General features: G+C 40.8%; 2 protein-coding genes and 1 non-coding gene across 4 annotated transcripts; 2 read left to right on the top strand and 1 right to left on the bottom strand.

The window, feature by feature from the left end:
* The first annotated feature begins 374 nt into the window (after nucleotides 1-374).
* Nucleotides 375-8800, top strand: LOC124670149 (alpha-L-arabinofuranosidase 1-like). 2 transcript variants are annotated; one of them, XM_047206651.1, is made up of 18 exons: nucleotides 375-495; nucleotides 1337-1522; nucleotides 2230-2284; nucleotides 2722-2933; nucleotides 3296-3417; nucleotides 3510-3663; nucleotides 4340-4409; nucleotides 5160-5305; nucleotides 5403-5448; nucleotides 5533-5585; nucleotides 6605-6749; nucleotides 6889-7007; nucleotides 7097-7168; nucleotides 7262-7365; nucleotides 7455-7511; nucleotides 7743-7941; nucleotides 8016-8159; nucleotides 8336-8800. In XM_047206651.1, the coding sequence occupies exons 2-18, from the start codon at nucleotides 1343-1345 to the stop codon at nucleotides 8483-8485; spliced, it is 2028 nt and encodes a 675-aa protein (XP_047062607.1). In that variant the 5' UTR covers nucleotides 375-495; nucleotides 1337-1342; the 3' UTR covers nucleotides 8486-8800. The 2 variants fall into 2 exon arrangements, with proteins under 2 accessions (XP_047062607.1, XP_047062606.1); XM_047206650.1 differs by having other exon boundaries at nucleotides 376-495; nucleotides 1328-1522.
* A 37-nt stretch (nucleotides 8801-8837) lies between these two features.
* Nucleotides 8838-8910, top strand: TRNAE-CUC. The gene has a single exon. It is a non-coding gene; the product is annotated as a tRNA-Glu (tRNA).
* A 1306-nt stretch (nucleotides 8911-10216) lies between these two features.
* LOC124676948 (quinone-oxidoreductase QR2-like) lies at nucleotides 10217-11210 on the bottom strand. The gene is made up of 2 exons (XM_047212958.1): nucleotides 11072-11210; nucleotides 10217-10984 (listed from the first exon to the last, which is right to left on the bottom strand). The coding sequence occupies exons 1-2, from the start codon at nucleotides 11092-11094 to the stop codon at nucleotides 10393-10395; spliced, it is 615 nt and encodes a 204-aa protein (XP_047068914.1). The 5' UTR covers nucleotides 11095-11210; the 3' UTR covers nucleotides 10217-10392.
* Nucleotides 11211-16753: the final 5543 nt, after the last annotated feature.

Consider the following 16753-nt stretch of genomic DNA (forward strand, 5'->3'; position numbering starts at 1 on the left):
ATCATTACCTATGTCTAGAAGTTTTTTTTATGGCACTTTGAATTGCCATCTTCATTTTTTTTATAGAAAAATAGCCTACATGTATCTGGAGCTACAATATGCCGCACTAAATGTGATATGTTTTCCTATACACATGGTCAAAATTTACAAACTTTAACTTTAACTCAATCTAGAATACATGATAATTATGAAGAGAGTGGTATATAATCTTTAAAATGCGTGTGCAGTTCAATTACGATTGTGATAAGCGGATAAGGTTCTTAAAGTACGGACCCAGTTGACCTGTTCACTCTCGATAAGCTCGACGCGAGAGCAACGGCTTGGCTGGCCTGGCAAGCAACTTCCATCCGTCTGATCGCGATCCGACGGGACCACCGCCCCCGCGGCCGCCCGCCCTCGACAGCGACGTTGACTTGTCGAGGCGGAGGGAGACCTAGAAATGCCGCCCTCCTCCCCCAAATCCGCCATTGGCGAGCTCCTGCAACCCCCGAAAAGGTCTCAACTCGGTCTATCTTCTTGCGCCTCCTTCTTCTTTATGGTTTTTTTTTTTTTGCGAGAATCCTTCTTCTTTATGGTTAATTTTGTATTTTGCGAATTAGGGGGGGAGCTAATCGATGCTTCACGGGTGCACTTGCTTTACTTGTACAGTACTAGTACTCCGTATAATTTTACTGTGCAATGCTTGTTTTTGTCTGCTTCAAGCTGATTACTCTGTGTGTGTGTGGCACGTTTTTCTTGCTATTTGCGGAAATGCCCCTTTGTTTCAGTTGTCTGTTTCCTTGCCTGTACAAGCCTCTGTTATATGCTCTGCAAATCTGACATCTTCCATGGTCGGCCAAACAATAGTACACTCAAGTGCTTCGATTCTGCCAAATGAAATGTTTGATGGTACCATTTCACAGCCTCATGTACCTTGTATGTTTGTAACAGTTACAGTAAAGTCGTTCCATTCCATTGACAGAGAAAAAAACTTGTTCAGGGCAAAAACTGCAGTGAATTCAGCATAGGATATGTTGGTGTTGCTTTCATAGATGGCGAGAGAGCAACACTTAATTATGTATTGCTTGCCCGCTACACATTGCATCTCTGTGAAGTAAACTGCAGAAAAGAATACCCATGTCGCAGTTTGTCGCCGCTAACTTATATTCTCATCTTCTGTTGGCCTCGCTTCTACTCAAACACCACTGCTCTGAGCCAATTATTATTTCGCACTCTTGCTTCTTCTGTATTTGTGGTAACTTCAACCAAGTGTGTTTCTGGATTTGTGATATGTATGTATCTTTTTTGCACAAATAGAACATGTAATGAGTTACTGCTTTCGTTTCAGCTGTAACAGGTCGTGATGGCTGTCCCAAGAGGGTCTTTGGATCGCCGGTTATTCCGAATGCTGGGTCTTGTTTGCGCCTTGTATCAGATATTTTTTGTTCGGTCAACGGCGGCTCAAACTGCACAGCTGAGTGTGGATGCTTCACCTCAGAATATTCAGATGATCCCTGAAAATATGTTTGGCATCTTTTTTGAGGTGAGATTATGTTTAGTTGTTGGTGCATATGCATTGGTTTTGAGTAGTTATAGGTGCCACATGTAGTGAATATGTACTCTTACGGTCTTACCGTACCAAAAGCATGTCTGTAGCCACATCATACACATAACATATTCACATAGTTGGGTATTACTTTTGCTTGTATGTATCTTTTTTTGAGTATTACTTTTTCATGTATATATAATGGCTTGTAGAATTGCAACAAATACATGTTACTCAGGAGTTCAGCCAGTGTTTACTCATTGCTATTTTCTGCAACATTATGTTTACGGACAACTTATTTGTGGTGAAACAACTCAGCAAGCTTGTTAATTGATTAATCCTTTTAATACTCCCTCCTTGCCAAAATGTAGTGCATATAAGAATTTTTTTAAAGTCAAACTATGTCAAGTTTGACCAAGTATGTGAGAAAAAAATATCAATATCTAGAATAAAAAATCAATACCATTAGGTTCCTCAGGGTGTATATTTTCATATGGTATACATTTGGTATGGTAGATGTAGATAATTTATTCAAAAACGTTAGTCAAACTTCACATCATTTGCCTTTTTGAAAATCTTATATGCACTATATTGTGGCAAGGAGGGAGTACTTACACGCAACTGACCTTGTAATAGAATGTTAGTGATTACTTAGTTTGCGTACTTGGGTGAGGGATTTTGCTCATTCTTGGTTAAACTTGTAGGAGATTAACCATGCTGGGGCTGGCGGGTTGTGGGCAGAACTTGTAAACAATAGAGGTAATGTGATCTGATGTCTGATGTGTCAAATATATATAGGCACTTTGGTTATTCTTGCAGAAGTGAGTGCTCATCAATCATCATTTTGATAATTCTTGGCGTATTACTTGGCATCATTTTATTTTTCCGCTTATAGTTACCAGGGAAACTACTGCAGGGTTGTATTGCTCTTTGCTCGTAATAACTATTACTTGTCTGTTGTAAGTAGTTAAATGAAAAGCTACTAATTAATTAGGCAGACCTCATTCTGTTAAATACAGCTATCTCATATCATTAGCAGCTATTAATCACTTATATGCAATGACTATATGTGGTGAAGATTTGAGGACAGACGAATATATGGAGATAATGGGCTAAGCATATTTGCTCCTACACTTGTGTGGCTCATTAAATTGCTTTGTTTTTATATGCAAATCTTGTAACAATCTAACTTGCAGGTTTTGAAGCCGGTGGTCTTAATACTCCTTCAAACATTGATCCATGGCTGATAATTGGAGATGAATCCAATATCATTGTGGCAACCGATCGCTCATCCTGTTTTCCAACTAATCCAATTGCACTTCGGATGGAAGTACTCTGTGAATCTAGTGGAACTAATGTCTGCCCACCAGAAGGTGTTGGCATCTATAATCCGGGTTTCTGGGGCATGGTATAACTTTTACTTGTAACACAAGTTCGGGATTCTAAATCTCATCTGATAATATGAGCTTTTCTTGTTTTTCATATATCTATTAAATACCTTAGATAGGAGACGAAAATCCATTAGTCTTAGATCTTTTGCAGTCATTACTCATCGGTGACACTCCATAGTAGCACACCATGGATAGGAGACATAAAAAATCCATTAATCTTAGATATTTTGCAGTCATTACTCACCAGTGACACTCTGTAAAGTGTTGATACAATATATGTTAATTTCTTCTTTCCTTCAGGCTTATGTATGTGAAAAATATAAGCTTGTCTCCAGTATAATAATAATAATAAGAATTGCGTTTGCTACCATTGTTGCAGAATATTGAGGAAGCAAAGGTTTATAAAGTTAGCATGTACATAAGGTCATCAGACTCCGTGGATCTGACAGCTTCTTTGACAAGCTCAGATGGTCTTCAAAATCTAGCTTCTCATACCATCATGTAAGCAATATTATGTGATTTAGTTCTACATTTATTACAGCTATGATTTTTTTCTGTGTAATCAGTTTGTGTTATAACTCTTTCTTCTGTAGTGCTGATAGCGAAGATTTTAAAGAGTGGACGAAGGTTGAGTTTGATCTGCAATCAAGTGAAAGCTATTCTAATTCACGGCTTCAGCTTACGACCAGCAAAAGTGGAATAGTTTGGTTTGATCAAGTATCACTTATGCCATCTGATACTTACATGGTAATTTACTTTCCATGATTTCTTTGTATGTTGGGCATTTCCTTTTATATCATAACAAAATGCATCTCTCCACTTTAAAGTTCCCTTGCATCTAGAAGAGTTTGTGAGAAACACATCCTACCAGTAAATATATATTCGTAGTGTGAAAACTATTTATATTAAAATTGACATGTCATATATCCGGAAATACTTTTGTACTTACATGCATGGGTGTGGCCGTGTCGGGTCCAAACATATGAAAACCTGGAACAAGAGTTCTCACTAAACTTAAGATATTTGTTCAGGTATAGCGTTGGTGCATTAAATAATATTCAATTGTGCAATTAACAACTATTTAGCTTCAGTTATCATGTCATAGGTCCAAACATGTTACAACCTTGAAACAGAGTTCTCACCAAATTTATTGGTTCACCAAGCAGTTTGCATTCAAATGTTTCTTACTACAACCTGCATTAGCCATCTTCAAAATTGCATGGTGTGATGTTATGGTGCTTTTACTGCTTGAGTCTTGAGATATCCACAAGATTCTAAGGTGTTATCTATTCATATATCCATTGTAGGATTGTTTATTTGTTCTTAAATTGCATGCAAAATATGATCTAAGTAAAAAAGTGAAAATATTAGTGGAGTTTCCATTGCTTGATTACAATGTCTGTATTACTATTTTTCTTCTCAGGGGCATGGCTATCGTAAAGATCTTGCCTCTATGCTGGCAAATCTAAATCCTAAATTTTTGAAATTCCCAGGTTTGTCATATTACCTTTCATATTTCATCTGCGATTCATATCAACAGGTGAAAGTATTATGCCTTGGCACTTATTTATATTTGATGGAAGTGCTACAATTTGTTGAACTATAAGAGTGTACAAAGTTATACGACACTGTGAATAACATACTATATGGGTAAAAGTCCGGTTGATTATAGAGTATTTGACGCACATGTATTGATTGTTCTGTTCTTCTCAGTCATGCGTTTATGCTCTCAGAGTACAACATTAGACCGTGTACCGTGTTACTGTACACTCATAGTAACAAACTAAAATAGGGAATTAGGTACACATTGGTTGACACTGAATCACGTAGCTTGACGGAGAACTTCTTCATATACAGTTTATGCTAAAAATATATTAGTCATAGTTCACATATACTGACTGTTTGGTGGCTCAGGATCATCTCGTTTTACACAGAACTTCATATCGAGTTTATGTTACAAAATCTATTAATCACAACTTTCATATAATGTGAACAGATATAATCCCGATTGGAAACCTTAAAAACACAAAAGCTCCAATAGCTTGTTTGGTATGCTGCAAGAGCATTTGTAGCGAGTAAAAGGAACAAAATTTTCTAGAATCACTTTCTGCTGTGTAGTATATTGTGTTCATCCAGTCTGTTATGCCAAACCCATAAGGTTCAACCAAGAAAATAAATTATATCTCAATTATGGTTAAACACTGATTTCTGGATATTGACAGTATGTTGATTACTTGTTTTAGGTGGAAACTATGTCATGGGAAATTATCTTTTAAATGCATTTCGCTGGAGTGAAACTGTTGGACCCTGGGAGGAGAGGCCCGGTCATTTCAATGATGTTTGGGGATACTGGACTGATGATGGACTTGGATTGTTTGAGTTTCTTCAAGTGTGTAAAAAATCTTACTGCTTGGCTTTGATCTGGAAGTTGTCTCATACAATTCCTAACAGTCTGAAGCTGAAATTTGTTCTTTCATTTACTGTAGTTAGCAGAAGACATCGGTGCTTCCCCAGTTTGGGTGGTCAATGATGGTAATTCCTATACCTACGAAGTAAAATGGTGTGAAAAGATTGTTGCAAATCGGGTGGTCTCATGAACTCTTTTCATTGTGGCAGGTGCTAGTCGATATGAACAAATACCACCTGCAACGATAGCTGCTTTTGTAAAGGTATGTTCTTGAAATTAGTTACATTTTTCCATGTATGAAGTGTACTTGGTCTGTATTTATTTCTCCCTTATTCGATTTTCTGGGTATTAACTAATAAATGATTACAAGCTGAATGATCCATCTGTGTGTTTTAAAAGACATCTCAGGAAATATCCAAGCAGAATAGAAAAAAATAAAGGCATAATCTTTTCACTGAGAATTCAGACACGGCATATCTAGAGGGTAAATAGCCAGAATAGAAGCTGCTAAATAAATCGTCTATCTGTTCTTATGCAATGGTAATGATGGAAATAAGCGTGGATTGTTAATTACTATCGTTGGATGCATAGTTGAGCAATCACTTTTTTTTTTCGATAAAGGATGCTTTATTACTTCAAGAAGCAATTACATCCAGCCTCTGCATAACCAGGATGCACACAGTCGTTTGTTGTCTCAAGAGTCCAGAGTTACAAAAATAAAAAGGCGAAATACATATCGGAACGATGAATCATATGACGCCTAAGATGTGGGAGGAGCTACTATCCGTAGACTATGCTGCCACCCATGTAGGGAAAAAGTATCCCTCGCCGTATCCTCCAACCGTGTACAGACCTCCGTAAATAGGTCTTGGTTCTCCACACGCTGAAGAGGTAACCACGAACGGAGAATACCTGTGCATCTGTAGATGACCTGCAACAAAGAGCAATTTTTGTCATTAAAGATCTTGTCATTTCTACATAGCCAGAGCGCCCAGATAACTTGGTTTCTATTCTATCTATTACAACTAATTTGGAATGTCAAGATACAGTCTAGCGTACATATTTGGGAAATGAGAAAAAATAGATCGAAAGTCAACATGTAATGCATATTTGTTGCATGTCCAGCTGAAGGATGCAATGCATAATGATCTTAACTAGGACTACGCCTCTTCCTATCCTGTTGCTGCTAAGAAATACTATTACTGATACAATCTAAGAAGTGATGTTTCCTCACGATACATTTAGGAAATTGTTCTTATTTGAATTTCCTTGTTATTGCAGGATGTTGTTGACGGTATTGAGTTTGCCAGGGGGGACCCTGGGACTACATGGGGTTCAGTTCGTGCAGCAATGGGACATCCAGAGCCCTTTCAGCTTAATTATATTTCTATGGGGAATCAAGAATGCTCAATGCACTACTATAAAGGTTAGTTATATATTTATTAAAGTATCTTCACGTCTTCTTCCTGGGTGATTTCACAGGACAGCACTCATTACCAAAGAAGCGCTTCAACTTATTTCTGTCTGAGTTTTTCCTTAATAGAGATCCCTTCTGTATTTTGTAGAGAACTACCGCAAGTTCTATTCTGCAATAAAAGCATCCTACCCAGATATCAAGATCATATCAAGCTGTGATAGATCTACCATTTCACCAAATGAACCTGCTGATCTATATGATGTTCATGTAAACACTGTTGCTTGGTCTTCACTTAGCTGAAGTATATATTCAGTTATAAATAAGTAATACACAATGTTTGACATCCTCTGTGGTAGGTCTATACCTCATCTGGGGATATGTTTTACAAATCTAGCATGTTTGACAGCACACCCCGGGGTGGACCCAAGGTACAGCCTGCGGTTCTATTGACATCAGTTCTCAGATCAATACTATTGACATCAGTTACTTACAACTAACTTGTACCTTGTGTCAATTTCTAGGCAATTGTTAGTGAATATGCTGTGACTGGAAATGATGCTGGCCGAGGAACACTAGTAGCTGCTCTAGCAGAAGCTGCATTTCTTATTGGATTAGAAAGAAACAGGTTCTCTTACATTACTTCTGGTTTTGTATCATGGTGATGGTACAGTACATTGTGAACTTGTGTGTTTTACCATTTCTTTTTCTACCCAGCGACGTGGTTGAAATGGCAAGCTGCGCTCCACTCTTTGTAAATGACAACGATCGTAGGTAACTGATTCAAGACTTTGGATCGAGAAATCAGTTATTATGTAATTTCCCTATTCATGCCACATTTTGGTACAGAAGTTAAGCTACAATTTGGATACCCCTTATTACTCCAGAGACTACCTATGAAATGGAAGGATCTCTAGAGAGAAAATATACTTGCACAGGGAAACTATTTTTCTATCAATGTCTGCACCATCCTTTTTCTTATGAAAATACATTTCTGCTTGATAGGTGGAGTCCAGATGCCATAGTCTTTAACTCGTGGCAACACTACGGGTGTCCAAACTACTGGATGTTACACTTCTTCAAGGACTCAAGTGGTGCAGCACTTCATCCCTCTACCATTCAAGTATCAAATTATAACCAATTGGTCGCATCCTCTATCACTTGGAAGAATTCTAAAGACGGAAATACTTACATGAAAATAAAGGTGCTTTTATTCTCTGGTTCATAATTTTAAGTGAGCTAACAGAAGTTGAAATAACCAAATCTGCTTATTCTCAGGTTCTCAATTTCGGCAACCAAGTTGTAGATCTTAGCATATCTGTAACTGGGCTGGAGAATGACATTCAGACATTTGGATCCATAAAGACGGTACTCACATCCGGTTCTCTACGGGATGAGAACTCCTTCCAACAGCCAGACAAGGTTTGCTACATTGACTTTTTTTCAGTGACTGCAAACTGAATTCGACATGAGATATATATTCTGTCTTCAATTAGTAGCTGTTGAGTGCAGTAGTGCTTGTAAATTGTACTACGTAATATTATAAGTTTTTGAAGTTTTCAAAGTTTTATCTTACAATTTTGTATGAAATGCAATAGGTGGTGCCCGTGGAAAGCCCGATAACCAATGCGAGAAAGCAGATGAGTCTTGTCCTGGATCCATACTCCCTCACCTCAATCGATCTCCTCTTGGACGCGAGCACGAAGATGCATTCTCTCTTGGATTCGAACTTGCATTCAAGTTTGTGAATGGAAAAAGGAATGTGATGACGACAGAGCCTTTCAATGGCTTGACGATCTGGATTAAAACCTTCTGAACTTATGTATCATGTTTTATCGTCTATCACGTGAATGATGAATGAAAAAATGGAGGCTGGGTGCTCCTTCGATCGAAAAAAGAGCCTTTGAGTGGAAAATGTGAATCCGCGAGTATACATGAACTTCATGTGGCGTGTGTGTATATGGATTCTTTCGCACGTTCATGTTTGACAGCAAACTGGTATAAAATAGTTCGTTGACAGAAAGAGCTATGGGAATAACAAATGCTTTCAGTTGTCGAGGCAATGGTCATTGAGTTGACTAATGACATCTGATCATAACATCCGTCGTAGTCTAGGTGGTTAGGATACTCGGCTCTCACCCGAGAGACCCGGGTTCAAGTCCCGGCGACGGAATTTTTTGCCACAGTTCGCTATGTATCTTTTGTCTTTATCGGTTCTTTGTTTCACTTTCTTTTGAACTATTTTAGGGTCTTTTAACATTTGCTCGTCGGAATGTTTTCTTTACAAAACTGACAATTACTCGCCTATATGGGGTCCATGCGCGCTGAGGGCATGAGACCGTGGTGCTGGTCAGGATGGTTAATGGGGTTGCTTCGCTAACTGGGCATGAGACATTGTCCAAATTACCGGCCAAGGGAACAGTTTCATGAACCATGATTGGTCTCAACATGAGTGGTCATGAAAACTAGGGCTCTGCTCAACATGAGGTGAGATATGTGATCCACGGACGTTTAACGTCATTGTGTTCCAATTCGAATTGACGCACCCGGACGGTGTCGCCATCAGCAGGGATCAGACACACCTCACGATTGCGTCAAGCGGACTATGCAGGTAGCTGAGACACTATATCAAGGTTCCAGCGCAAATACTTCCAACTTTATCTAAATTTAATTATATATAGATACTATTTAGCATCTAGATAAATTCAGTGGCCAAGTATAAAAATAATTTAAGGTAGGGTAAACTGTACAAAATGACGCAAAAAAAATCAAAATAGCCCTTGAAACATCAATGTTATATATATGATACTAATGCAATCACTTGGTACAATAAAAACAAAAATGTATTTGGTTATGAGTAAAACATAAAAAATATACCAATAATATCAGTTCGAAGGTAAGATTTGACCCCTTTTTTATGAAAATCTTCTATTATTCTATTGATCAAGACTTTTAAATATCTCTCGCTCGACACGCACCTCGGTGTTGATGATCTTTGTCACTGGAAAGTTCTTTTCAATTGTTGTCATCGCCACATTAAAAAGCAACTCAGAGGTGATAATATCGTCGGAAGTATCTTTTACATATCAAGAAATCTCTATATTTTTCAGCTCTCCATGTATGAATCATGAATAACTTAGGGTTATCTTATAGTATATAGTAAGATCCATCATAAATCTATGTAAGATAACCAATTTTATTCACATTGAACCCAAAAAGTTAGTTTATGCTCTTGGTATCTAGTCCTAATTTTTCGTTCAAAGTTGGTTTTGCGCAGCGTTCACTAAAACAATCATAATTTTCTCATAGGAATTCCGTTTTCGACACACGGCCACTCAAATTTTTCAGAAAATGCACTCGCATCTGAATGTATTTGCCAAAAATCAAGGTAGACATAGCCCTACTAGGAGCTTCGCCCTTGGATACATCCAAGTTTCGACAAAGTTGAGACAAGTTTCATTGGACAGAGAGGGTACAAATGCACGGGGGATTATTATTACTATTATTATTTCAAACAAGAAATTAAATGTAGTAGCTATAGAATTGTGTAAACCCTGCTCCACTGGATATGATGTGCGAAGTAATCTTTGCACTCGATCGTGCATTATAACTGTGTAATTGATAACGATATGATGGGGCGACTGGCGATCAGACTTCAAACGACCTTGAGCTTCTTGGCGATGCCGGCGAAGTACTTGCCCTGGTGCGCCGCCAAGGCGAGCTCGGCGTCGCTGGGCACCCTGCTGCCATCGGCGCCAGCGAAGGTGCCGGCACCGTACGGGCTCCCGCCCTTGACCTCGTCCATGGCGAACATGCCGGCGCCGTGCGTGTACCCGACCGGCACGAACAGCATGCCGTGGTGCGTCAGCTGCGTGACGGCCGTGAGCGCCGTGGTCTCCTGGCCGCCGCCCTGCGTGCCCGTGGCGAAGAAGACGCCCGCGGGCTTGCCGGCGAGGGCGCCGGACTGCCAGAGGCCGCCGGTGGTGTCGAAGAAGGCCTTCATCTGCGCCGCCATCATGCCGAACCGCGTCGGGAAGCCGAACAGGATGCCGTCGGCCTCGGCCAGCTGCCGCGCCGTGATGACGGGGTGGTCCTCGCGCGCCGGCGCAGCGTGCATCTTGCCCAGCACCTCCTCCGGCAGCGTCTCCGGGACACGCCAGATGGTGACCTCCACGCCAGGGACGGAGTCGGCGCCCTTCTTCATCTCCTCCGCCAGCGTTGCGACGTGTCCCCAGGTCGAGTAGTACCTGCAGAAAGAACGAACAGAAATTGCAGAGATGAGATCAGTGTGCTGGCTGGGAGAAGAAGAAGATTGAGCAGAGGCAGAGCATTACACGATGTAGATCTTGGTCGCCATTGCTGCAGAGTTCTCTTCTCGTTGATCTCTGTTTCTACTCTCGTTTGTCGCGGTATGGCTGGTGATGGAAGAAGACGGAAGGGAGCTGGTATTTATAGAGGAAATTTAAGGGCTGCTAAGTACTGCTAAGCTATTGATGATCCTTCCGACGTCGTGGAAAGAACAGGGCTGCTAATCGAGAATGAGTCTGGCCGGTGAAGAAAGAACCTGGACACAGCTCAAGTATTTTTTTTTTTTTTGAGAGGAACACAGCGCAAGTATTAGCTGGTCGAGTTGCTTGCGTGTTCATGGCGTCGCTACTGACGGAAGCACGTCCTATGTCTCTTGCCAATATTCCGAGAAAAAAAGCAACAGGAATCCAGCAAGGGGATTAGGTGATGATGACGGAAGCTGCTTGAAGAAGTATAATGAAAGGAAGAATCATCTCCTAGGAATTATGAAAGAAAAAAAATGAAAGGGCTACTATAATTATGATGTATATCAACTTCAGCATGACGCTTGCACGACGTATACGGATAATCAACTCATACGTGACTGTCCCAGCTTTCCGCCGGCGGCCCAACTCCCCGATCTGACCAACAAAGTACTTCTACTCCTACCTAATCACTGTAAAAGCGTCTCTAACAATCCAAAATAGGGCAGGCGAAACAAAATTATAGACACCTATTTTTAACTTTTATGGCACTAAATTTGTTTGTCATACTAGATGATGTAAAATAGGGCACCGGAAGGATTTAAGATGATGTAAAATAAGGCATATTCAACATTTCAAACTTCCAATTCGATAATTTGAACTTTCGATTCAACATTTCAAATTTTGGTCTAACACTTCAAACTTCCATTTCGACACTTTGATAAATACTCGGACGATACATAGAATTCGACACTACAAGATCGACTCCGACACCTCATAATACGACAGACACTACCTTGACTCCGACACACTACACACCCTACTCCGAGTATTTCGGCACTACAATCCCAACTCCGAGTATTTCGACACTACCTTATCGGAGGCCTGAGCTCATTCCAGAAGTCAGAGTCCAACTCAGAGTCAGACGAGATCATGACGGTGGAGGGCCTAGCCTCCGACTCTACAACTTTCTTCTTCGTGTGTGCCTCGCAGTGTTGAACTCCAACTCCCCCCTTCACAAGCTCAGTGTGCTCACAGCGGAACCTCGCCATGGCCGCCTCGTCGGACTCGTGAGCCCAAAGCTGCAGGAAGGCCCAACAAGTTTGCCTCTCATGTTCGCGGGTGACCATCTACACCTTGCTGCGTGTAGTTGACACGTCCGTTGGGAACCCCAAGAGGAAGGTATGATGCGCACAGCAGTAAGTTTCCCTCAGTAAGAAACCAAGGTTATCGAACCAGTAGGAGTCAAGGAGCACGTGAAGGTTGTTGGTGGCGGAGTGTAGTGCGGCGCAACACCAGTGATTCCGGCGCCAACGTGGAACCTGCACAACACAACCAAAGTACTTTGCCCCAACGTAACAGTGAGGTTGTCAATCTCACCGGCTTGTCGTAAACAAAGGATTAGATGTATAGTGTGGATGATGATGATTGTTTGCGAAGAACAAGAAAGAACAATTGCGATAGATTGTATTTCAGATGTAAAGAATAGGACCGGGGTCCACAGCTCACTAGTGGTGTCTCTCCCATAAGATAAACAGATGTTGGGTGAACAAATTACAGTTGGGCAATTGACAAATAAAGAAGGCATAACAATGCACATACATATATCATGATGACTACTATGAGATTTAATCAGGGCATTACGACAAAGTACTATCCAGCATGCATCTATGCCTAAAAAGTCCACCTTCAGGTTATCATCCGAACCCCTTCCAGTATTAAGTTGTAAACAACATACAATTGCATTAAGTATGGTGCGTAATGTAATCAACACAAATATCCTTAGACAAAGCATCGATGTTTTATCCCTAGTGGCAACAGCGCATCCACAACCTTAGAACTTTCTGTCACTGTCCCAGCATTTAATGGAGGCATGAACCCACTATCGAGCATAAATACTCCCTCTTGGAGTCACAAGTATCAACTTTGCCAGAGCCTCTACTAGCAACGGAGAGCATGCAAGAACATAAATAACATATATGATAGATTGATAATCAACTTGACATAGTATTCAATATTCATCGGATCCCAACAAACACAACATGTAGCATTACAAATAGATGATCTTGATCATGATAGGCAGCTCACAAGATCTAACATGATAGCACAATGAGGAGAAGACAACCATCTAGCTACTCGCTATGGACCCATAGTCCAGGGGTGGACTACTCACACATCGATCCGGAGGCGATCATGGCGATGAAGAGACCTCCGGGAGATGATTCCCCTCTCCGGCAGGGTGCCGGAGGCGATCTCCTGAATCCCCCGAGATGGGATTGGCGGCGGCGGCGTCTCAGTAAGGTTTTCCGTATCGTGGCTCTCGGTACTGGGGGTTTCGCGACGAAGGCTTTAAGTAGGCGGAAGGGCAGGGTCGGGGGCGTCACGAGGGGCCCACACGCTAGGGCCGCGCGGCCAGGACCTGGGCCGCGCCGCCCTAGTGTGGCGTCGCCTCGTGGCCCCACTTCGTATCTCCTCCGGTCTTCTGGAAGCTTCGTGGAAAAATAGGCCCCTAGGCGTTGATTTCGTCCAATTCCGAGAATATTTCCTTACTAGGATTTCTGAAACCAAAAACAGCAGAAAACAAGAATCGGCTCTTCGGCATCTCGTCAATAGGTTAGTGCCGGAAAATGCATAATAATGACATATAATGTGTATAAAACATGTGAGTATCATCAATAAAGTAGCATGGAACATAAGAAATTATAGATACGTTTGAGACGTATCAAGCATCCCTAGCTTAGTTCCTACTCGCCCTCGAGTAGGTAAACGATAACAAGGATAATTTCGAAGTGACATGCTATCATAATCTTGATCAATACTATTGTAAAGCATATGAGATGAATGCAGCGATTCGAAGCAATGATGAAGATAATGAGTAAACAAATGAATCATATAGCAAAGATTTTTCATGAATAATACTTTCAAGACAAGCATCAATAAGACTTGCATGAGAGTTACTCATAAATCAATAAATTCAAAGTAAAGGCATTGAAGCAACACAAAGGAAGATATAAGTTTCAGCGGTTGCTTTCAACTTCAACATATATATCTCATGGATAATTGTCAACACAAAGTAATATAACAAGTGCAATAGGTAAACATGTAAGAATCAATGCACACAGTTGACACAAGTGTTTGCTTCTGGGATAGAAAGGATAGGTATACTGACTCAACAATAAAGTAGAAGATAGGCCCTTCGCAGAGGGAAGCATGGATTACTATATTTGTGCTAGAGCTTTTCATTTTGAAAACATAGAAACAATTTTGTCAACGGTAGTAATAAAGCATATGTGTTTTTTTTTTTTTTTTTTGAGAGTACGCGAATGCGTACCATACTTGTATAGAAGGTAGAAGCAATATTTACAAGAATACCTTACATGGAACCATGCAAGGATTTGACTCCACCACACTAAGCAAGACTACTCTCTCTAACCATTGTCTAACACTCCTACACCCTGATCATGCGTTACACGATACATCCTAAGCTCCTCCAAAATGTGTGCAACCAACGTCTCCGCCGGTGCCTGTCCATGGACATTGCCAAAGCACCAAGCATTCCTTAGCTTCCATAACGCGTGGCCAACAGTGCAGACCAAACCATCAAACCATCTTTTCTCCTTTGCCCTAAACCTACCCCTCTCCTTGGTCCACCACTCCCTCGCAGAGCTACTGACATCTGGGGTTTGGAATTGCATTCCTAGCCTCTGGCAGCACTTCCACCAGATCTCCCTGGCATAGACACACCTGACAAGGATATGCTCAGCCGTGTCCTCTTCCTGCAGGCAGATATAACAGGGGGAAGGGGCATCTTGCAAGCCGTGCCTTGCACGTCGATCAGACGTCCATATACGGTGCTGCGCCGCAAGCCAGATAAAAAGCTTGCTCTTGGGCGTTGCATGGCTCCTCCGCATCGCATCAGCCAACTCAAATCTGACACAGCCCTGGGCCAGCATCTCGTACGCCGAACTCGCCGTGTATGCACCAGAACCACTCCACGGCCATCTGAAGACATCATCTACACTTGGATCGCGCCGAATGGACTCCTCTTTAAAGCATATGTGTTATGTATAAGATATCCTATAAGTTGCAAGCCTCATGCATAGTATACCAATAGTGCTCGCACCTTGTCCTAATTAGCTTGGATTAACATGGATTATCATTGCATAGCATATGTTTCAACCAAGTGTCACAAAGGGGTACCTCTATGCCGCTTGTACAAAGGTCTAAGGAGAAAACTCGCATTGGATTTCTCGCTTTTGATTATTCTCAACTTAGACATCCATACCGGGACAACATAGACAACAGATAATGGACTCCTCTTTAATGCATAAGCATTCAACAACAGTTAATTTTCTCATAAGAGATTGAGGATTAGTTGTCCAAACTGAAACTTCCACCATGAATCATGGCTTTAGTTAGCGGCCCAATGTTCTTCTCTAACAGTATGCATACTCAAACCATTTGATCATGAAAATCACCCTTACTTCAGACAAGACGAACATGCATAGCAACTCACATGATATTCAACAAAGGTAAAAGAGTTGATGGCGTCCCCAGAAACATGGTTACCGCACAACAAGCAACTTATTAAGAAATAAGACACATAAGTACATATTCTTCACCACGATAGTTTTTAAGGCTATTTTTCCCATGAGCTATATATTGCAAAGACAAAAGATAGAATTTTTAAAGGTAGCACTCAATTAGTGTACTTTGGAATGGCAGAGAAATACCATGTGGTAGGTAGGTATGGTGGACACAAATGGCATAGTATTTGGCTCAAGGATTTGGATGCACGAGAAGAATTCCTCTCAATACAAGGCTAGGCTAGCAAGGTTATTTGAAGAAAACTCAAGTATAAAAGGTGCAGCAAAGCTCACATATGAACATATTGTAGGTATTATAAGACTTTATATTGTCTCTTTGTTGTTCAAACACCTTAACCAGAAAATATCTAGAATCTAGAGAAACTAATCATGCAAACCAAATTTTAACAAGCTCTATGTAGTTATTCATTAATAGGTATAAGGTACATGATGCAAGAGCTTAAACATGATCTATATGAGCACAACAATTGCCAAGTATCAAATTATTCAAGACATTATACCATTTACCACATGCGGTATTTTCCGTTTCCAACCATATAACAATGAATGAAGTAGTTCAACTTTCGCAATGAACATTAAAGATAAAGCTAATAACATATGTGTTCATACGAAACAACGGAGCGTGTCTCTCTCCCAAACAAAGAATGCTAGGATCCGATTTTATTCAAACAAAAACAAAAATAAAAACAAACAGACGCTCCAAGTAAAGCACATAAGATGTGACGGAATAAAAATATAGTTTCACTAGAGGTGACTCGATAAGTTGTCGATGAAGAAGGGATGCCTTGAGCATCCCCAAGCTTAGATGCTTGAGTCTTCTTAAAATATGCGGGGATGAACCACGGGGCATCCCCAAGCTTAGACTTTTCACTCTTCTTGATCATATTGTATCATCCTCCTCTCTTGACCCTTGAAAACT

Source organism: Lolium rigidum, chromosome 7 (assembly GCF_022539505.1).
Source record: "Lolium rigidum isolate FL_2022 chromosome 7, APGP_CSIRO_Lrig_0.1, whole genome shotgun sequence".
Classification (NCBI taxonomy): Eukaryota; Viridiplantae; Streptophyta; class Magnoliopsida; order Poales; family Poaceae; genus Lolium; species Lolium rigidum.

Coding starts and splice junctions, on each gene's coding strand:
- LOC124676948 (XM_047212958.1), bottom strand. CDS start 11,094: ATGGCGACCAAGATCTACATCGT. Junction 10,985..11,071: donor GCGACCAAGATCTACATCGT/GTAATGCTCTGC, acceptor TTCTTTCTGCAG/GTACTACTCGACCTGGGGAC.
- LOC124670149 (XM_047206651.1), top strand. CDS start 1,343: ATGGCTGTCCCAAGAGGGTCTTTGGATCGCCGGTTATTCCGAATGCTG. Junction 3,664..4,339: donor TGCCATCTGATACTTACATG/GTAATTTACTTT, acceptor TTTTCTTCTCAG/GGGCATGGCTATCGTAAAGA. Junction 5,449..5,532: donor AGTTTGGGTGGTCAATGATG/GTAATTCCTATA, acceptor TCATTGTGGCAG/GTGCTAGTCGATATGAACAA.